This window comes from Rhopalosiphum padi, chromosome 3 (assembly GCF_020882245.1).
Source record: "Rhopalosiphum padi isolate XX-2018 chromosome 3, ASM2088224v1, whole genome shotgun sequence".
Classification (NCBI taxonomy): domain Eukaryota; kingdom Metazoa; phylum Arthropoda; class Insecta; order Hemiptera; family Aphididae; genus Rhopalosiphum; species Rhopalosiphum padi.
The window spans coordinates 29348411-29371742 of record NC_083599.1 but is presented as its reverse complement, the minus strand read 5'-3'; the positions used below and the strand labels follow the sequence as shown (position 1 = coordinate 29371742).

General features: G+C 29.2%; 4 protein-coding genes across 5 annotated transcripts; 2 read left to right on the top strand and 2 right to left on the bottom strand.

Moving 5' to 3' along the window:
* Positions 1 to 336: 336 nt before the first annotated feature.
* LOC132927170 (uncharacterized) lies at positions 337 to 13881 on the bottom strand. 2 transcript variants are annotated; one of them, XM_060991644.1, is made up of 5 exons: positions 12826 to 13881; positions 1840 to 2026; positions 1488 to 1590; positions 763 to 836; positions 337 to 505 (listed from the first exon to the last, which is right to left on the bottom strand). In XM_060991644.1, the coding sequence occupies exons 2-5, from the start codon at positions 2018 to 2020 to the stop codon at positions 471 to 473; spliced, it is 393 nt and encodes a 130-aa protein (XP_060847627.1). In that variant the 5' UTR covers positions 2021 to 2026; positions 12826 to 13881; the 3' UTR covers positions 337 to 470. The 2 variants fall into 2 exon arrangements, with proteins under 2 accessions (XP_060847627.1, XP_060847626.1); XM_060991643.1 differs by lacking the exon at positions 12826 to 13881 and adding an exon at positions 2872 to 3036.
* LOC132926712 (uncharacterized) lies at positions 6980 to 8327 on the top strand. The gene is made up of 2 exons (XM_060991112.1): positions 6980 to 7142; positions 7354 to 8327. The coding sequence occupies exon 2, from the start codon at positions 7620 to 7622 to the stop codon at positions 8091 to 8093; it is 474 nt and encodes a 157-aa protein (XP_060847095.1). The 5' UTR covers positions 6980 to 7142; positions 7354 to 7619; the 3' UTR covers positions 8094 to 8327.
* Positions 10780 to 22540, bottom strand: LOC132927169 (uncharacterized). Its single transcript, XM_060991642.1, has 5 exons — positions 21176 to 22540; positions 11943 to 12129; positions 11605 to 11716; positions 11089 to 11162; positions 10780 to 10976 (listed from the first exon to the last, which is right to left on the bottom strand). Exons 2-5 carry the CDS (start codon positions 12121 to 12123, stop codon positions 10921 to 10923), a joined length of 423 nt encoding a protein of 140 aa, XP_060847625.1. The 5' UTR covers positions 12124 to 12129; positions 21176 to 22540; the 3' UTR covers positions 10780 to 10920.
* Positions 14179 to 17351, top strand: LOC132927168 (52 kDa repressor of the inhibitor of the protein kinase-like). The gene is made up of 3 exons (XM_060991641.1): positions 14179 to 14457; positions 14548 to 14624; positions 15190 to 17351. The coding sequence occupies exon 3, from the start codon at positions 15401 to 15403 to the stop codon at positions 17222 to 17224; it is 1824 nt and encodes a 607-aa protein (XP_060847624.1). The 5' UTR covers positions 14179 to 14457; positions 14548 to 14624; positions 15190 to 15400; the 3' UTR covers positions 17225 to 17351.
* Positions 22541 to 23332: the final 792 nt, after the last annotated feature.

Below are 23332 nucleotides of genomic sequence, written 5' to 3'. Positions count from 1 at the left end.
CACTTTTTTTCTGCTGAAGAAAATATACTTATTTACAAATATATTTTATTATAGTAGGGATTATTTTATATTCTTTATGCGCTGTTTGTTAATAATATAATATGATTCTAAATTTCTAACAATTTACCAGTTAAATTAGCTCTAAATCTTTTTAAAAGAGGCACCACCGTTTGATTATTTTGAATTGAGATAATCTACCTTGTAGTAAGTATAACAAATTTAAAATAATAATTTAGAAAATAGAAATGTCAAATAATGGTTGTAAAAACAGCTTTTTTAAAAATTAAACTATTAAAGTATATGAAAATGTTAATTAAAAATAAATCATTATTGATATCTTGAAATGAATATTTTATTGTGTTAAAATATTATACTATTGTCATTAAAAAATATTAATACATTACTTATACATAATATTAATAAAAAAAATTGAATGAAAATATATTGTGTTTATGTTGTTGTTGTACTGGTTAATCCTCCTCGATAGGTTCCAATACACGTCCAACTGTAAGACAAAAATAAAAATTATTAAAAATCTCCAACTTCATAAGTTTAGGTAAAGGTTTAAGTGCATTCATTGTTGCGGTTAGGAAGAATGGATAGTGGAGGTTTTTGATCATTATTTACCGAAACCCTCTTGTTTCCATTTAAAGTCAATTTATTTTAATCAATCTAAATATGAAAAATTAGTTGTCATAGATATCACCATATTATATTGATTTAAATTTGAGGAAATATTACATAGTATTAATAGATACTTACGTAGTTCAAAATAATATCCAAGGTAATCAACCTCCTCTATAGGACTTATAACTGGCGAATCAGTAAATATTGTTCTGTAATTTATAAAACATATTAATTTATTGCCAAAATAAATCAAGTCAATAATTTGAAAAGAAGATTATCAGTAAGTTATTATTCCAAGTATCAATTTAAAGTTTAAAAATAAGATGACAATTTTTTTTAAACAACAAATGTCAAATTATTTTAATCTATCTGAGTATAAAAAAAATAGATAAAAATGATATACCTATTTCTTTTGTTTTTTTTAACCCAATTTATATATTTAATTAGTCAAATATATACGATAACCAAAAAATACAATGTTAACAACAGTTTTGAAAATGTGTACACAGATTTCAATGTGAGTATTTATTGTTTAATTGTGATACTTAAAAAAATAATTATTAAACTTGAAATTTAACTTTAGGATTTATTAACTAATTCTAATTCCATCTAAATAATATCAAGCAACATTTATTATTATATTGATTTATATTTCAACAGAGTATCTAGTAAAACATTTAACGATGATATTAAAGAAAAATTTTTAAAAATGTATGGATACCATATTCGTTTACCAACTTGTAAGTACAAGCATGTTAGTTTTATTAAATAGTTGATTTAAGTTCCACATTAGTTATATCTAATGATAATCATCAATCACACGATCATTACAATTTTAAATTTAATTACAAATTACTTACTCTTCGGCTAAAGGACGACAATAGTTCATTTTAATGTAATTCCTAGAACAATGTCTACTACAACATTCTTCGGTGATCCGTTTTTGCATTATATGTCCACTACCTGTAAATACAGGTAAATGATTTTTCTTGTTAAATATAGATATTTAATAAACCTATGTAAATAATATAATATATAATGAGTTTACTTGATTATTGGATAATAATATTTACACCATTTTTTAAATCATAGTTTATTATAAAATAATATAAATTAAATATATTTTATAACTAATAATAAAAATATATAACAATTATTAAATTAATATTTATCCTTATATCATAATAGATTCTATAGAGAAATTATACTAACCATTGGGGTCATAGTAATCACCCCCACATAGAATGTCAAGCTCTCGAGTTAGATGCTGGCCACAAAACTGTTGCATCCGATTCATGTAATGCTCATTGTGGTGCAACGGATGCAAGGGTGTCCCTATGACAATGTTCAAATATACGATTAGGATACTGGTGGTTATTATTGTTGTCTTCATTTTTATCTGAAACATAGAAAACATAATATGGATTATAAGTAGACATGTATAACTAAAATTAAATTAAAATAATTTTTAAGTATTGCTCTTGTGTGTTAAACTATAAAAGAAATTGTTTGGTTATTTCAATGTCACCAATAATTTTTAATCATATCACATCTTGATAGTAGTTCGCGATTTTTTGAATATTCATAATCAATCAATAGTATTAACACTCAAAACTGTGCGATACAAATGTATTTATAATTTATTAATTGATCTTAGTTACAAATAAATGCATTAAGATGGTCATAAAATGTACTTGTAAAAACTAAAATTATGGATAATTTTAAAATTCTTTTGACATAATTTATAAAGGTACTTCAATTATTATATACATTTTCTTAAGATTTAATTTAAATAACTACTTTATATTTTTTGATAGAAAATTTATCATAGAAATCCTTATTATTAATATAATATGATGATACATAAATATATGAAAATAATATTATAAATAAAAACATTAATATAATAATAATAATAATATAATTTATAATTATTTTTTATAACTAGTATGATATATTTTTTCTAAAATATATAAATATATTTATTAATATATGTGATAGGGCTTAAACACTCCTTAACAAGTCTTTTAATGTTCTCAAAATTTGTGAAATAAAGTAAAGTAGTTGACATACCTAATGAACCTATCTACAAATGCTAAATCTAGCATACCTATTCTGTATGATGCTTAAAAAAATTATAAAAACAATAAGTGACCGACAAAATAATAAAATATATTATGCTGATAGTATCATAAATTCATAACTACAGTAATATGGTATAATAGTATTATTTTAGTAACATACTTGTGTAGAGAACACTTCCCGTGAACAATATAACTGATGAGTGCAGATGGTGATGGCTCGGTGTATTGTGAAGAGAGAGTGATTGTTGTGATTGTACTAAGACCGGAGCTAAACTGAAATGTGATCGTTTGGTGTATGACACAGCTCACGGTATTTATCAGTTTGAATAATGATTGTTATAGGTTGAGAAGATTTAGGAGTGGGGATTGGTATGGCCAATTGCGTATTTTTCAAATGCGTATTTAATGTAGAATCACAGAATAACCAGAATGGACACTTTTTCAATTTAACACGAGTTCTTATGGGGTACAGATTTGTTACACCTGTTGGAATATCAGTATGGCCTGTGGAAAGATATTTCTGGTATTCAGTGGTAGAATGTATTTATGTATATATATGTATATCAGTGGCGGCTCGTGGTGTTCAATGTAGGTGGTGTGCAATTATTTCAAAAGTTGATTAAACAAAAAAAAAATCAGTTCAAAATATAAATGTAATTAGTAAAATATTTAATAGCATTTTTAATTTTTATTTGTGCGACCGCTTGACGAGTGTGCAGTAGGAGCTGCACACCAAAGTCACAAATAATTGCCGTTTCCCCCACTCGATAACTAAACATATTTTATACTGACGGGCGGTGTTCAGACTGAGCTGCACACCAATTGATGTGTTGATACATTGTATATACTTTGTTAGTCATTATCGATCTCATTCTGTCCCTATAACAAAAGTAACTAAATTATACAAGTATAAAATCTATCAAGTGAAATAAAGTTAATAATTAAATGTTCTTAACATAGCGCCTACATCCCCTCCCCTTGGATACGCCACTGATATGTATGTAGTATTAGTACTTTAAGTGTTCAAAATAATTGATTTTAAGCATTCAAATTATTTACCAATTTTTTTAAGAATTTTAATAAAATCTGATATTGAATACTTTTCATGTTTCTTTTGAGATTCGAGAATCTATTAAAAATACATATATATGTAATTCATATAAACACATACACATATTATATACCACCCACTGAGGGTGAGTTTTTAAATATTGCTTATAGGTACTGGCGCCGAAAAGATTTACGAGTATGTTTAAAACACGTATATCCTGGCATTACAACAAAACATTATTTATCATGATATGGCCTATCCATCGCCATACATTTGTGTATTCATTTCCTACTGGCACAAATTACAATTTTTGAAGGTAGGTACAAGATGGCACAGATTACAATACCATAATGCCCTTTTATTTAGTTTTATGTGGCGCAAACTATAACCTTAAAAAGTGGCGCAAATTACAGAAATATATTTTCTCTCACGCTAAAAATGACCGCACACGAAGATAATCCATACACAATAACTATACATATTATAATAAGGACGAACTAAAACCCATCCAACTTAAATCGGTACATTTATAATAAACTTATACGAAATCTTACAATGGAGAACTAACAAAACATGAATTGTATATAATATAATATATAATATATAATGTAGGAAATAAGAATACTGCTGTAAGTACATCATTATTTAATGTTCGAAAGCGTTAAATCTGGTCCCTGTATCGTATGGCCGTATTTGAAATAATATAAAGAGTTTATATTTAATATTCCAGATTTGATTGCAACAACAATAAACTTAATATTGGCCATGACTTGATAAAAAAAATTCAATGAAGCCATTGCAATAATATGTCTGTGGGCTGTGGCCACTTGGCATTTGAATACCCGAAGAAATTAAATCGGTAGTTTTCTGTATACAAATTAATAAATACAGATTATTTATGTATTTTTTTTTTATTTGAAAACGTACCCGGGAAATATCAACATTTTTTAATAATTCGAGTATGGTAAATTTTAAGTACTAAATATTTGTAAAAACATTAGTAGGTATTTCATAATAATGAGTGTTACATAAAAAAAATCACCATTATCTACATATTTAGATTCATTATTTATATGTAGATATGAATTTTATATTTTTATTTAGAATGTTATACTCGTAGAGTTGTAGCATATATATTGACAAAACTGGGGTTATAATATTGTATACACGAATATACGATATATTGGCACAAACCAGTTGGCAGCTGCGTCGACAGACAATATATTGAGTGTGTATATGTATATACTATACATTCAGTCACCGCCCACCAGCTAACATTTTTCAATACATATTATTGAACAACAATTTTGATACCCAAACTCATTTCACCTGCCACTGACATTCCAGGACGAAGGTTAGGGAAGCCAAATACATGTTTTATGTATATATATATATATATATTATAGTATTTCTATAGAAAATAAAGCCTGGTACAATATATTACGTCTTAAATTTAGAAAATATAGAATTACCTTAGTTACCACATTTAAACAATGTTATGTCATTTAATAATATACATAATTTTAAATGAATATTATTTCATTGTATGCGTTGATCGAATGTAACTCCTAAATATTTTATATTTTTAAATAACACTGTTTATGAATAGAAATTTGCAAAATGGATTTATATTATATTTGGGCTATTAAAACAGAGATATTTGAAGATGTATTTATTGAATTTGAAAAGGTTAAAAATACAGTTTTACTATTATTTAATGTTTAGTTACTGGTTATAAACCGTTTGGTTTATAATTTTTTTAAAGAGTATTTGGCTAAATTTATTACTGAATATCTGAATCCAATGTATTAGATTTATTTCCTCTTGTACAGTGATTGGCCATTAAAGACAAATATTTACAACACAATATTTTCTCACAGTTACAATATTTACATTAAAATAATCTTTATTTATAAGAATGTGAACTGCCTTTTATACAAATAAACTATATATGTTTAAATTATCATATTTTAATCAAACACTCTTATTAACTATTAAATTAAAGAGGTAGCATTAGAAATACCACGACTAAAAATGTAAATAACATATTATGTTATATGTACAAAGGGTACTTTCCTGTTATACGAGACTACGATTATTTCGCGACTACTTCCGTTACATAAAACTACCACGGTTGTTTTGTGAAACCTATGTGAAACCCTAATGCACCTGCATATTTAATTCTTTGATATTTTTTTAATCAGTAGGTATTGTTGGGACGGCTATATTCGAATTATATAATATATAAAAAAAGGATTTAAATATCCAGTAATCATTTGTAATGTAGGTATATGTATTACACAACCACGCTACATCAGTACGGGTCACTAAAAACAATAAAATAATAATTATAATGAATACAAAAATAATAGTGGTAAAAAATGGTAAATCCACAAATAAAAAATGATGGCCACATTTACGAATTATATATAAAAAAAATGTAATAATATTAGTGTCGTATAATCATTTTAGATGATTTTACATCAAAAAACATTTGTATCATAAATTGTTCTCTATTTTGAATATCGACGTGTTAAAATGGCTGTAACATACATTTTGAATCACGCTGTATATATATATAATAGATAATATAATAATTGTGAAATGCTACGCTAGAACGCAGCGCGTGGATATCGTACAGCTAATTGTGGTAGTCGCGATAAAGTAGGTAGTAGTCTCGTATAACAGGAAAGTACCATTTTGGTAGTCTTAAATAATTGGATTGTGATGACTCTGTGTGCACCTGAAAATAAAAAAAGGAATAATGATAGAAAAAACTCATTATAATTAAAAATTATAGGTATTTTTTAGTTCCATCAAAAGATCTATATGAAATAACTTATCAGGTATCTAAATTGACTTGGTACTTGTAATTTTATGAAGATACAGCAGATAAAGTTTATTGTTTTTTTTTTAATATAATAATTGTATAATTGGTTTTTTGCAGAAATAATTACCTTGGAATGTTAGTAGTATTTGGGCGGAAAAGTTGTGTCGAAAATATTACATAAAATCGAGAAGTGTCAATGTGTACATTTTAGCCCCCCGTGACACTCACTTTTTATTGTCGAATCATATAGAAGCGACCCCTGGGAGTTTTTTACTCTCCAAGAGGAGAGTCGAAAAATCAATACTTACCGAGAAATTATTAATTTATGTTTTTTATACATTTCGAGGTTAGGTTTTTAAAAATTATATCTTGGTTATTTGCGATGAAGTCGGGATAACAATTGATAAATGATAAGAGGTTTGCCGTTAATTGATTTTGCCCTTGTGATACGAGTCTTAGTCTTATGTTTTTTTAAATTTTTATGAATTATTATTATAATAATGTTTGAGGTATAAAATGTAAAAATCGAGGAATATTTCTTTGTCATTTGGTGAGTAATCATCGCAGACCATTTCCTCTTATAAATTACACAAAAAAATATTGATATACAAGCCTATAAAAGTAATTTGAAGATACTGTACTTACCAATAAATTGTACATGCTTTTTTGTGATTGAATGTTTATGTTACATCAAGAAAACCAATAAATGCAATTAGTTTATATGTTAGTATGTTGAGTATTAATATTAATTGTTTTTTCAGATTTATCACAGAAATAATACGCAAATTCCTAATCACCTATAGTAAACAACGCTACGTGAGTTTTTCCTGTTAACCATAACAGATAATTGTAATAAATCACGCCACGCGCGTGAACCAAACAATTTGTGTTGAAATTCTTTGGTGTGCCCTATCCAAAGTACATATTAGCCATAACTGGCTCGGAAGCAACAACAACTAGACACGCCGAAGCCTAGTCAATTGACTCCCCGCAGAGGATCAACACCTCCAGTCATCGAAAAGAAATAATGAGTGACCAAGAACAAGCCAGCAAGTGGCAGAAGGTGGCAGACCTCATCGGTCAGCTTGGGTTACTGTCCAAAGAACCAAGACAACTACTAACCGACTGTGTTGACCGGATGACGACACATCAGCTGTTACAGGACCCTGTACATGCTGCAATCTACTACCGGGGCTGGGATGACCGCACCACCGACATCCAGCAGATGTTGAGGACCCAGCCATCAACCAGACCACTACAGCCGCACCCGCCAAAGCCAGTCAACCAACCAATCCAAACTGTGACGTCCGTAACGCCCAGGGAGCCGACAACGGTATTCGGACTGTCAGGGACAGCCCCACCACCGATGGTGAGGAAGAAGATGAAGGCACAGCTAGCGCGTCAAAAACGCAGGTTCCAGCAAATAAAAAAGAAGATAAATGCTAGGATGCTTATTACCAGCCAGCAATCGCAGCTAGCAAAGCTCCCTAAACCGACTTAGGATTCATATATTTGTACAAAATGTCAAGAATCTGAATAAATTTTAGCATCATGATAAATATTATACTCTATAATTGGTAAATTAGTATACATTTTATTAGATTTATCTTCATTTAATTCTGGTGTAATTGTTTCATTTAATCTCTGTTGATAATATTAAAAATTTAGCTAAGCATCAAAACACTAAAAAAAAATAAATTATTTTGTAATATGGTAATACCTACTTACCATGTTAGAATAAGTTTTATTTTTCTTGTAATCAGATTGAAAAAATTATAACCACTGTATTTTATCTTTTATTGGTTGCTGTGTACTTAACCTTAGCTATTTTGACATAATCACAATACTGAGCATCATTATTTGACAGATGTAAAAGCTTAGCGAATTCTTTTAATTTTTGATATGTATTAGTCATGCTTAAAATTTACCAAGTAAAATACTATTATTTAAAAAAGTATTTTTTCCAACTTTAAATTCTACTGAGACAATAAAATGCATTTTAGTGTAGGTATAACTATAATCACATAATATGTTTTATATTTTTTACATTATTATCTTCATGATTGGTTATTTTAATGTCAAGAAGTCTATTAATTATTTCTCCACCACCTAAATCTTGGTGGTTTGATCAAAGAGTAACATGATAGTAATCGATATATTTGTACAAATTGTCTAGGATCTGGATGTTGGTTTGACCCACATGCTTGCCACACAATACCGAAGAAATGCTTTACAAAAATAAAACAATAAATAATAACTAAATATAATAATGTATAAAATCAAATATTGGTATGAGGTTATCCTTACAGATATTAACTTACCTCTAGGTTATCTTGATTTATTCTTTTTGTCATAAGATATAATATAACACATATTTTCACTTAGATAATCAATTACTCTAATGTACTTTTTACAGTAAACGGTTAATCCTTTTTTACATTGGCTTGTAAAACAATACTTTTTGACTTGGCTTAATTGTTCTCATTTCTCCAAGTAGCAAATAGTCTCCGAGAACCTAAACAGTGACCAAACAAATTTATTATATTGCTGACCAAAATAGTTTTTACCAAGTGATGAAAGTCTGATGTAAACATGCCTGGATTTGTAGAAAGTGGCACGGTATGCTATATAATTTAAAGGTCAAATAACAAAAAATTATGTGGACAATTTTTTGCCACCCCCCCCCCCCCCAACACAATATTACATTGTGTTAATAATAAATTAATAAGGTAATGTATAAAAAAAACTGCTCAAACTGATTTACCTATTGTCTGAACGGCTACTTAGATTTATTCTGTATGATTGTTATTAATATTTTATAAATAATAGATCTACCTACAACTTTATTAGAGTATTGTTACTTTCGCCTTCATAATTCACATTCATTTGAAGGGGAGTAATTAAGGCACATTTATACCGATAGGGAAAAATATATTTTAAGGCAGTGGTGGCCAAACTTTTTTTAACTCGGGCCATAAAAAAAAAAAAATTTTACCGCGGGCCAAAATTAAATCAGCTTCAATTTCAAAAATTATTTTTAAATAAATTATTAAAACACATATAAAAATAAATATAAACTATACAAAATATCGTTTTATATTTACAAAACATATTTTAAAATGTATTAATTTGTTAATGTGAACTGCGAGCTTGTTTCTGTTGACAGAGGAAATTAATATTAGGTTCTAATTTGGTAGAATTTACTCGGAGAACGAGCACAGTAATATAACTATAATACTACTATCGTATGAAAATAAGATAAGATACGGTAATGCTATTTATATTATTAAATGACATTGTAACAACAAAAACGCTACGATATGGCGATACGGGATTAAATATGAAGAATGTATACTTAAATTTTTTTTTACGTAAATGTAAAATATTATATTTCTTTAGCGGGCCAGATATTAAATGATGGCGGGCCGTAGTTGGCCACCACTGTTTTAAGGCAAGGGATGCTATACCATCCCAGCATCTCAGCTCATTTCAAACATTAACTATCAACTGGGCCAAAAATAAGTAACAAAAACTATGCAAATGACAATCGAAAAAAAACGGCGTTTGACATGCCTGCTTAAGGCCAAAAGTATTCAATATAAAAGTGAATCTATCCACATGTTCATTAGTTAAATATTTATTTCAACAGCTCAGTAGTCACCATTTCAATAAATTGTTCACTTGGTAAAAAAAAAAAAATTCTAAATTAAATAAAAAAAGACTTACTTACTTTTATACAGTTATATAAATGATTGAATGTTATATAACATCAATTGACATATTATAAAATTGTGAATAATAATAAATTTGTAAGAAAAAAATAACACAGGTATAGACATATCTATCAAATATTTTGGATTCCACTTTTTTTCTGCTGAAGAAAATATACTTATTTACAAATATATTTTATTATAGTAGGGATTATTTTATATTCTTTATGCGCTGTTTGTTAATAATATTATATGATTCTAAATTTCTAACAATTTACCAGTTAAATTAGCTCTAAATCTTTTTAAAAGAGGCACCACCGTTTGATTATTTTGAATTGAGATAATCTACCTTGTAGTAAGTATAACAAATTTAAAAAAATAATTTAAAAATAGAAATGTCAAATAATGGTTGTAAAAATAGCTATTTTAAAAATTAAACTATTAAATTATATGAAAATGTTAATTAAAAATAAATCATTATTGATATCTTGAAATGAATATTTTATTGTGTTAAAATATTATACTATTGTTATTAAAAAATATAAATACATTACTACATATACTAATATTATTAAAAAAAATTGAATGAATGTACATATTGTGTTTTTGTTGTTGTTGTCAATCGTTAATTGGTGTACTGGTGATCTCCACGATAGGCTCTAATATACGTCCAACTGCAAAACATCGATAAAAATTATTAAAAATCTTCCACTTCATGGGTGTAGGTATATTCATTGTTGCGATTTAAATTTGAGGAAATATTACATAGTATTAGTAGATACTTACGTAATTCAAAATAATGTCCAAGGTAATCAACCTCCTCTGTTGGATTTAGATCTGGGGAATCAGTATATATCTTTCTGTAATTTATGAAACATTTAATTAATTGCCAAAAAAAAATCAAGTCAATAATTTGAAAAGAAGCCACTCAAATTTAAGTATTTTTCATAACAGTAGTTAGGAGGATTGAACTTTACTATTATAAAATTTACTACTTTGATCTTTTAAAATAAATACATTATTATTGGTTAGTTATTATACCAACTATCAATTTTAAGTTTCAAAATAAGTTGAAATTTTTTTTTTTTAAAACAAATGTCAAATTGTTTCAATAAACGTTTAACGATGATATTAAAGAAAACGTTTTAAAAATATATGGATACCAAATTCGTTTACTAACTTGCAAGTACAAGCATGTTAGTTTTATTGAGTAGTTGATGTAAGTTCCAAATTAGTGATATCTAATGATAATCATTAATCACACGATCATAACAATTTTAAATTTAATTACAAATTACTTACTCTTCGGCTAAAGGACGACAATAGTTCATTTTTATGTGATTTCTAGAACATTGTCTACTGCAACATTCTTCGGTGATCTTTTTTTGCATTTGATGTCCACTACCTGTAGGAACTGTTAAATGATTATTATTTTTAAATATAGATATTGAATAAACCTATGTAAATAATATAATATATGATGAGTTTACTTGATTATTGGATTACCAAGTAATATAATATACACAAATACATAATTCTTTTAATCACAGCTTATTGTAAAATAATATGAATTAAATATATTTTATAGCTAATAATAAAAATAAATATCATAATAGATTCTATAGAGAAATTATATTAACCATTGACGTCATAGTAATCACCCCCACATAAAATGTCAAGCTCTCGAGTTAGATGCTGGCCACAAAACTGTTGCATCCGATTCATATAATGCTCGTTACGGTGCAACGGATGCAAGGGTGACCCCATAACAATGTTCAAACATACGATTAGGATAATAGTGGTTATAATTGATGTCTTCATTTTTATCTGAAACATAGAAAACATAATATGGATTATAAGTAGACATGTATAACTACAATTAAATTAAAATAATTTTTAAGTATTGCTCTTGTGTGTTAATGCATTTAATCGTAACTAAGATCAATTAATAAATTATAAATACATTTGTATCGCACAGTTTTGAGTGTTAACACTATTGATTGGTTATGAATATTCTAAAAATCGCTAACTGTTATCAAGATGTAATATGATCAAAAATTGGTTAAATTAAATATTATTGGTGTCATAGAAAAAACCAAACGATTTCTTTTATAGTTTAAGATGTTCATAAAATGTACTTGTGAAAAATAAAATTATGGATAATTTTGAAATTCTTTTGTCATAATTTATAAAGGTATTTAATTATTATATACATTTTTTTAACATTTAATTTAAATACCTGCTTTATATTTTTTGATAGAAAATTTATCATAGAATTCCTTATTAATAATATAATATATAAATATATGTGATTAGGTTTAAACACTATCTAAATAAGTCTTTTAATGTTTTCAAAATTTGTGAAATAAAGTATAGTAGTTGATATACCTAATGAACCTATCTACAAATGCTAAATCTAGCATACCTATTCTGTATGATGTTTAAAAAAATTATACTAACAATAATAGTGATCGATAAAAGAATAAAATATATTATGCTGATAGTATCATTATTGTAACATACTTGTGCTGAGAACACTTTTCGGGAACAATGTAACTGATGGTGATGGCTCAGTGTATCGTGAAGAGACAGTGGTTAGTGCATAGACTGGACTACTGGAGCTAAACTGAATTGTGATCGTTTCACGTTTGAGGTATGGAACAGGCCGCCGTATTTATCAGTTTGAATATTGATCGTTATATGTTGAGAAGATTTAGTAGTGGGGATCGGTATGGCTAATCAGTGAACAACGGAACCTTAAAACGTTATCTTCGGTAGAAGGTTCCTACGGGCGTATATCGATTGCGTCTAAATGACCTGTAAGAAATCTATCGATTCCGTTGCATAACAGCTCCACTGAATTGTTTTATTAGCAATGTAATATTGTTATAAGTAAACTAAAAATTAATTTTATATTAATGTAAGCATTTTGCATTTTGTTATTATTAAAATAAATAATTTTCAATTATTCAGCGGATTGATAATAAAATGAAATAAAAAAGTACGGCGTAATTGATAGCCGACGGAATCAATATAGACAAATAACGGGCGGAATTTATTGATATTAAAACGGCGGAATCGATAAAACCCCAAAACCGTTTCTACCTATATTCTATTTCTATAGCCGAAATGAAAATATGAAATTATATCTTTCAAATGCCTACCTATTTAACGTAGATTAACGATTAACGAATATGTACATTGTACATAATATATACTTTGTTAGTCATTACTCATTATGAATTTCATTCTGTACCTATGTCCTATAACATAACTAAACAATACAGGTATAAAATGTAGCAATTAGTGAAATAAAGAATAAAGGTGAATTAAATGTTCTTAACATTTCAAAAAAAATAATATTTTAATTTTTTTTACCTAAAAAATTGCTCTTTTTATTAACGAAGTAATGCTTCTCCATTGCTATTTTATTTGTAAGCAATAATAAAATAAATAATGCTAATTATTAAGCTTGAAACATTATCTACATATTCGTAAATCATTACTATATTATTGTTTATGATGACAGAAGATTTTGATAGTAATCATTAATCCATAAGCGCAATTTGTGTGGGGGGGCTAAGCCCCTAAAAATCAATCATAGCCCCCCCCAAAATGGTTTGTATGTATCCCTTTCCACCTTAGAGTATACCTTTATATATTTCAGGGCAGTGGCGCAACTAGGGGGGGGGTTAAGGGGTTATGACCCCGCCCGAAATTTTTCCGAGGCTTAGTGTTATGTTTTTTAGCCGCCGTAGTTAAAAACACATAAAAAGGAGTAAAATAAAAGAGGCAGTCTACGACAATTAATCCGCTAGTGCTCATCAACAATATTGCTCTATATTACCATTGTTCTGTGATATTACTCTATGCGCCGGACCCGGCCGGTTGGTGACGGGGTACGGTCAATGTTATACATAATTTGTTTCACTGAAAATGGTCACACTATAAAATGAGGCATTGGTAGCGTCAATATTTATCGATACGGCGCGGTGCCTTTATGATACTCTATGTAATATACCATTCATCACGTCAGATAAAATCGAATTTGATAACAATATTATGATCTCGAATCTCGATTAAAACTGAGTACACCGTGTAGTCAGTACGAAAATTAAAACTATTTTATATCCATTGTTCATTGTTTAGTTAAAGGTAAATTATCACAATCATAATAATTTATACAAATGGCAAAACGAAAAATAAATGATTTTTTCTTTACAAAAACTCCAAAAATCATCAAAGAAACTACCAGTAATAGTGTTACATCACCATTCAAAGAAGATGAGTGTGTAGTAGAAAATAGTTCTGTTTCAATGATGGTAAGTAATGTTTAAATTTAAAAAAAAATTTAATGTATAATTTCTCTTATAGTCTTATCTGCTTATGACTTTAAAATAATTATGAACAGTCCAGCATGTAGGCATGCAGCCAATAATATTTTTCAAAGTAGATGATAAATATATTACATTTTTTTTTTTAATTATGATTGCTTGAATTTTAAAGTACCCTAATATTTGCTAATTATTATTTATTGCTTTGCTTCAAACTAGCCAAGCACTTGTGATGTTGTTAATGCAGTTGAAAAAAATATAGAAAATGACATATCATTTTATGTTGGAAAGAAAGTGTGTATAGTATAATAATGAGTTTTTTGTTTATTGCTTATTAGTACTTATTAAGCTTTTGGTGCTTTTTATTTTAGTTGTCTGAAGATGAAAAAATTACAGCATTGGCAAAGCTTAAGCATCCCACTCCAGACTATATTTTTCCTAAAACTGGAAAAAGAAATCTGAAATGTCAAATTGCATGGTTTTTTCAATTTAAATGGCTTCATTATTCATTTGAGCAAAATGGTGTGTACTGTAAAACTTGTGTATTTTTCAGTCCAAATGATGGTGTAGGTAAAGGAGGACATCAGAATCTAGGAAAATTAGTATTAGAAAAATTTGACAACTGGAAGAAGGCGTTAGGTGATAAAGGATACTTCAAACTTCATTCAGAAAGTAATTATCATAAAACATGTCAATATCGTTATGATCATTTTTTGGCAGTCAAATCGAAAAATGTTGATTCAATAAATATTCAAATTAACACTATGCTTAAAAAAGAAATTGAAGCAAACCGGTTAAAGGTTATTCCAATAGTAAAAACAGTTATATTTTGTGGAAGGCAAGGTATAGCCTTAAGAGGCCATAGGGACAGCGAAATGTTATTAAATGCTAATGAGAATATTAATGAGCCTGAATGTAACGATGGAAATTTTAGACAGTTACTTCGGTTTCGAATAGATGCTGGAGATGAATATTTAAAGAGTCATTTAACTTCTTGCGCAAAAAATGCAACATATCTGAGCTGGAAAATACAAAATGAGATACTTTCTGCTTGTAATAATCTTATTTTACAAAATCTTGTATGTGCTGTAAACAAAGCCAAAGGGTTTTCTGTATTGGCTGATGAGACCAGTGACATCTCCAATAAAGAACAGCTCACCATTTGTGTGCGTTATGTTAATTTAGAACAAAAAAAAATTAGAGAAGATTTTTTACAATTTGTGGAAGTTACTGATGTAAGTGGCAAAGCATTAGCACAAACTATACTTCAAAATCTTGAGATCATGGGACTCGAACTGAAATACTTAATTGGACAAGGGTATGATGGAGCGGCGGCTATGTCCGGGAAATTTAATGGAACACAAAAACATATCAATGATAAATATCCAATGGCTTTATATATCCACTGTGGAGCACATTGTTTAAACTTGGCTATTTCGTTTAGTTGTAATGTAACTGATATTCGAAACTGTATGGGCACAATGCAAGCTATATGTAACTTTTTTGGCTATCCTAAAAGACAAAATGTACTCAAAATATCAATTCAGAATGAACTACATGAATCAAAATTGAAAAAACTAAAAAAGTTTTGCCCTACAAGGTGGGTTGAGCGACATGACGCTGTACTTGTGTTTCATGAACTTCAACCAGCAGTTGTGGATGCACTTAATGAAATATCTACTTGGAAAGATAATGAGACTTCTGCTTTAGCTAACCAACTTAGTTCCTCCATCCATCAATTAAGGTTTCAAGTAGCCTTATTGATATTAGTAAAAGTATTTTCAATAAGTGCTCCTTTGAGCAAATTTCTTCAAACTGAAAACTTAGATTTAGAATCTGCTCTAGAATTTGCTGATATGACTCAATCAACTATAAAACAAATCCGTGATAACGCTAATGCTGAGTTTGAAAAAATATTTAAAGAAGTAGAGGATGTCTGTAGTAGTTTTGATATAACTGTTAGTGTTCCAAGAACAACAAGTCGACAAAAAAATAGGAGTAATGTTATGAATAATAATCCAATAGAATATTATAGAATCTCAACATTCATCCCATTTCTTGATAATTTTCTTGAACAACTACACGGACGATTTCTTGAACATAGGGCCAAACTAAAAAATTTCAACTGCTTATTACCTAAGACCAGCAAACAAATATCTGAAGAAACATTTGAGGACTTCAAAATTCTGTTCAATTTTTATACTGATATATTAAGTGACAGCATCAATTTGACTAGCTTAGAAATGGGTTATGGTGAACTTAAACTGTGGTATAACAGTTGTGCATTCAAATCACCAAATTTGTCGTCAACAATAACAGAACTATTTTTCCATTGTAATCCTGATTTTTTTCCTTTAATCTCAAAGTTATTGCAAATATTAATTACACTGCCAGTCACAACAGCTACTGGAGAGAGGTCTTTTTCATCCTTGCGTCGACTTAAAAATTATCTCAGAAATACTACTGGTCAAATGAGACTAAATGGATTGGCAGTCCTCAATATACACCAAGATATTAATGTTGATCCATCAATGATTATTGATGAAATGGCTAAAACTTCAAAACGGAGACTCAATCTTAATTTATAAGTGTTTTTTATTCATAATATGACTATTTCTATACTTATGACTTTATTATTTTATTTCTTGTTATGTATGATGATTTATAAATAATATATTAACATTATTTATGTAATAAATTATATAATTAACCATACAGGATTTTATCTTATGTATATATTATATTGTACTAATGCAACCCCCCCCAAAATTTTTTTCTAGTTGCGCCACTGTTTCAGGGAACATACACACAGTACATGTATGCAAATTATAATAGGTAGCCCCCCAAAATATTTATTCATTATTGCAGTAGTTTATTGATAATAAAATATTATGTATTAATATGTATGTAATATTAGTTTACAAAGTTTTTCTTGTTTTTTTTTTTTGAGATTCGAGAATCTAGGTACTGTAAATATATATATATATTATATATACTATATAACATATATATATTTAGATAGCCGAAAAAAATAACTATTAACGATATTCTGGTGCTGAAAAGATTTATGTTTAAAACGCGTATACCTGCAGTAGAACCATAGACCTTATACCTTAGTTTCCAATTACTATAGTTTCATTAGATTAATTTGTAGGTGAGTGAAAACTGAAGGTTTAAAGTTAAAACTATGCAATTAATTAACACAATATTATACGAACACACGAATCGTGTGAATTGTTCGTACACGGATCTTATTCGTATCTATTTCTGAATCGTGTTTCAGAGCGATATTGGTTATAGAGAGTTATTGGCATCCACCGGATACGTACATATTGATCATAATGATTATGGAATTTTGCAGTGGTCGATACAGAGATACAATTTCTATGGTTATATTTGTTTTTATTCGGTGATTCAAAATTAGCGGCGGTTGCACGCTGGTCTGGAGTAAGAATAATACTACAATACTTTACGGTGCAGTAGTATGAGTGCGATTATTTTGTTGTGTTTATTCGTGAGTAATTATGAACTATTGATTATTTTTTCTAATTAATATGCTGTACAACTTCTATTAAATATTAATAATTTAAAAAGATGTAAAAAATGTGATTATTTACTTTTATACTTTTATAAGTATTTTTATGATCAAAATTATAGTGGCGTAATTGGAGAAATATACATTTATATTCCATATTTCTTATAACACTATATACATTTGAATAATATGAACAGGGATAGCGTCATTAATTTTATAAATATAAATTGTATAAACGATGATGGCCATGACTTTATAAAAAAAATTCAATGAAGCCATTGGCCCATTGCAATAATATGTCTGTGGCCACTTGGCATTTGAATACCCGAAGAAATTAAATCAGTAGTTTTCTGTATACAAATTAATAAATACAGATTATTAATATATTTTTTTTTATTAGAAAACTTCCTGGGAAATATCAACTTTTTAAAAAAATTAGATTATAGTACATTTTAAGTACTAAATATTTTTAAAAACATTAGAAGGTATTTCATAATAATGAGTGTTACATAAAAAGTATCACCATTAACAACATATTTATATCCATTATTTTATACGTAGATATGTATTTTATTTGGAATGTTAGATATACTCGTAGCATATATATTTACAAAACTGGGATTTTAATATTGATACACGAATATACGATATATCGACACAAACCAGTTGGCAGCTGCGTCGAGGCAAACAATATATTAAGTGTGTATATACAGTCACCACACACCTGCCAACATTTTTCAATGCATATTATTGAACAACAATTTTGATACCCAAACACATTTCACCTGCCACTGACATTCCAGGACGAAGGTTAGGGAAGTCAAATACATGTTTTATGTGTATATATATTATAGTATTTCTATAGAAAAGAAAGCCTTGTACAATATACTTTTATTTATATTGGATTTTTGAAGATACAGTAGTCACTCGATAATTCGAAATTCAGGGGACCGAGTTAAAAATTCGATTTATAGAGGTTTTCGATTTACCGAGTGTTCGAATTATCGAGGGAAAAAAATTAATTCGAATTAAAGAGAGGTGGAAAATTGTAGATAATGTATGTATGTATTAAGTTTATTTTTACATTTACTTATTATAAATATTATTACAGTGTATATTTTAAAACTATTAATAGATATTTATTTATTATACATACATATTATTATATTTTACATTTATTTTTAATATTATTACATTTTAAAGAAATCTGTTATTTTTTTTTGTGAACAATTGTTGGTCACAATCTGGTCCATAGCATTGTCTAACTTACTGATAGCATTGAAAATTGTATCGCATCTTTTTTCGTCCATTTCAGATTGCTCAAAAAATTTACGTAATCCTGACATAAAAAATTTTGCTTCTTTTAACGATATGACAGGAGCCTCCGCCTCCGCCTCCTCTTCCTCGTCATCAACGGTTTACCCATAGCAGAGGTTTATTTTGGTATAGATTAGGCAGGTAAGATACGATAACATTAAACTACGATAATATTTAACTATCATAATCCTTATACATATGAACGTACATATAATCGTGTTTAAAGAAATTCGAATTATAGATTCGTGAAAAAAAAATTCGAATTGTAGAGTGTGCCTCACCGACAGACATTTCGAATTATCGAGGGGACCGGAATACATGTATTTTTTTCTAATTATAGAGGTTTTCTCAGGGGACTTAGCGTTTAGTTCGATTTATGGAGTTTTTCGAATTATCGAGGTTCGAATTATCGAGTGACTACTGTAATATTCTATACCCTTCGAATAGCTTACAACCGACAACCAAAATATGCAATATCCTTATAGCATATAATCTTATAAATATTAAAATTATATAAACAATTTTCCTGTTTGATCCACAAGCCTAATATTATGTTAAGTATTTTTCGCCATAAACCGAATTAGGAATATTATATCTAGTAAATATGTTTTGTCCGCGCATTTTTCATAGGCTAGAGAGAGAAAACAATCAATGCATAACATTAATGGTATACTTACTCCGTGTTCCTCTTACTATTCTTACTTGATACTAAATATTATATTAGGTATTATGGTCTATGATTGTTAATTCATATCATGTGTGCTTCGAATTTGCGCAATCACAGTCGCGCGCTTTATAGTATTCAATTTTAATAATCTTGTAAGACGACGGAGACGTTCTTCATCTTCGGCCATGGTAGCGGACCCCACCCTACGCTACTATGGAAGACTACAACCGAATGAATTCTTACGAATTAAATCACAACACGGTATAAACAACCGGACTGAACGGACAATACCCAAAATATTTCACAGCGACCGGCGCGAATAATAAATAATAATAATGATATATCGGCGATATCACTTCAACGACAGGCGCAAATTATGTAGTATACCTACAACGTTAGTGCAATTGATATATCGGAGATATCAATGCCGCAACCGACACGACTAATTAAGTGTAGTTTAGATATATCGACGATATCAAAACTAACGGCTATCGCGTATACGCATTAACTTATTATATATATCGATGATATCCAGGTAATGCGTAGAATTACCTCTAACGTTAATCTACAGCACAGCTGATAGCAAACACCACGACCAACGCGCGGTTAACTTAATGTTAATAAACGCCTATATCAGCCATATACTACTATCTGCACTATGCGCGCATCACACATTAACTTAATTTAATTTAACAGTACCTAAATAGTACTAATAATAATAATCACCCACGGGGAAGGCCGGTCAACTAATACACACGTATAGACAATAAATGTCAACGTCCGGGGAACACCCAAGCACTGTACTTTGCACAAAAATACCAAGGCAAAACACGAACCAACACACCGCTACCGAACCCCCCACTGAGGTCGGAACCACGCTCTGCTACCAAATGTTGGCGCCGCGTCGTTTATATAATAAATAATATAAAATATAAATACTAAATTATAACATGGAATAATTAAGTTACCTGTACGGCAATAAAAAAGGGGGTATACAATAATACAATATAAAAAATAGACCTGATATCCAGTAGTGGTGTCGATCCAAACTTTCCCGGGTCCAAGTTGGGAATCTTCACTGGTAATTGAATATTAGGATAGGCTTGACGACGTAGATCAGTGTACGTATAATATACCGATATAATATGTATATGTTAAGGTGTATGACCGCATGGTAGTGAATGTTGACAGTCACCGGTGTATGTTGACATTTACCGATCATTTTAGTGAATGCTATCAATTTTTACAAATATCTTAGAATGTAGACTTTTACCAGTGTTTATTGATAAACGCAATAGTTATTTACTGAATATTGACAACATATATAATCAAATATATAGGTAATAAATTCATAAATAAATATACTCGTAGTTTAACAAACTAATTTTTTAACTTATAGATTAAGTAGTATTAATTTTTTAAGTTATATTTATTACAACACGGTTAACTATCGTGGCATTTACTGTTGCAGAGTATTCCCCCATTCTTATACAGTTACATTTGTTTGTATTATATTTTTTTACAATATATTTTTGAATTGGTTCCGCAATTCGTTGATCATATGTTTTTATATGAACTTTGAGTAGTTCTTCGTTCTTTACATAATGAATAGTTTTAGTTTCAACGGGACGATTAGCTTATCCTTAATATCATTCGGATTATCTCATGCCAATCATGCCATAACATTATACTAACGTTAAAACGTCTCCAACGCATATTGTGACTGGACAATAACGTCTTAATTCTATAAAATAATAAGAAAATACCTTTTAGTATAGTGATTTACATCGTGCTTCATGTGTGGTCACTGGTCAACATTTGCCAACATTAATTGTAAATTTGAACAATCACCGGTGTAAGAACGCGTTAAGACCATTTGTCAACATTGACTACGATGTTTGGTAAATGTCGACATACACCGGTGACTGCCAACATTCGCCTTCTGCGGTCATACACCTTAACATATATATACAAAATAATGTATGTATTACAACGACCGAAAAGGGTACGTTACTGCACCCTAGCCAATAGCTGGGCAAAAAGGTGATCGCACGTTGTGTATCAGCAGAATATGATACAATTATATATCGGGTCGCACACAATGCCACGATATTAAATAGAAAAAACGCAAGTTTATATATACGCCGCTTAAAGGTCGTAATAAACACATGGTTTTATGCCACCGGACAACGCAACCGGGCATACACGTACAACAAAAGGTGTCGGGCTTACCGCGGCAACAACACACGGCGATCGGTTTTGACGACAGTCAGAAAAGGTGTGTAAAAGACAATCACGATCACGCGGAAGGTATAACAAACAACGCACACGCGGTTTCGCTCACAACACGGTGCGAGGCGGCGAGCGGACGCAACGATGCGTCGGGCTCGAACGCCAGGAAAAAAGTGTATAATATCTAATATAAAGGCTGGCCGCTGGCGGCACAGCTTATATAAAATTAGCACTCACGGCAAACGGTACGATGGCGAACTTCGAAGAGGGAGGGGGTAAAACCGGCCGGAGAAGATTCGCCACCCGTTGCATGATCCGGGGGGAAATTAATAAGTCGCGATAATGCGCGTTAGTAGATCCGCGTTCGAACAAATAGTATTTTATTACATAAACATTTTATTTTATTGGATGTATTGAAAAAAGTGTTTATTCTTTATTGTTACATTGAATCACGAGAGCGTGCTTCAGATTTTCGAATAGAAATGACCTCTTGTTATCCGCCAACAAGTTTTTGTAGACAGAAATTTTGAATTCGAACTTTAGAGACTAAAACCCCTAAAAATGACTTATAAACCCTTATAATGCCCAAAAAATGCAAAATAAAATTTCTTATTCAAAAATAGGCACCTTAAATGTATTTTCAACAAAACAAGCCTGGCACAGAAAGCTTCAGAAAAAAATGCAAAGTGCATCTTAAATTCAGCCCTATAGTTATCGTTGTCAAATTTAAGATTTAGTATAGCCATTAGGTAGCCAGGTAGGTATAACTGTGTAAGGTAGAAACTATTGTCTATTATGCATAATATGCACGGTTCTTCATGAGAATACGAGATCATACTAAATATATAATAATGTAAATTATAATTTATAATTATAATATTATAATAACATTATAAGTACCAATTGGTAATATTAAAATAATAAAAAGGTATAGAAATTGTTGAG

Excerpts from the sequence above, each read along its gene's own strand:
- LOC132927169 (XM_060991642.1), bottom strand. The coding sequence starts at position 12,123 with ATGAAGACATCAATTATAACCACTATTATCCTAATCGTATGTTTGAAC. Across the intron at positions 11,163-11,604 it reads TGTCGTCCTTTAGCCGAAGA|AAAGATATATACTGATTCCC; the intron begins GTAAGTAATTTG and ends CATAAATTACAG. Across the intron at positions 10,977-11,088 it reads TGGACATTATTTTGAATTAC|TTGGACGTATATTAGAGCCT; the intron begins GTAAGTATCTAC and ends GATGTTTTGCAG.
- LOC132927170 (XM_060991644.1), bottom strand. The coding sequence starts at position 2,020 with ATGAAGACAACAATAATAACCACCAGTATCCTAATCGTATATTTGAAC. Across the intron at positions 837-1,487 it reads TGTCGTCCTTTAGCCGAAGA|AACAATATTTACTGATTCGC; the intron begins GTAAGTAATTTG and ends TATAAATTACAG. Across the intron at positions 506-762 it reads TGGATATTATTTTGAACTAC|TTGGACGTGTATTGGAACCT; the intron begins GTAAGTATCTAT and ends TTTGTCTTACAG.
- LOC132926712 (XM_060991112.1), top strand. The coding sequence starts at position 7,620 with ATGAGTGACCAAGAACAAGCCAGCAAGTGGCAGAAGGTGGCAGACCTC.
- LOC132927168 (XM_060991641.1), top strand. The coding sequence starts at position 15,401 with ATGCTTAAAAAAGAAATTGAAGCAAACCGGTTAAAGGTTATTCCAATA.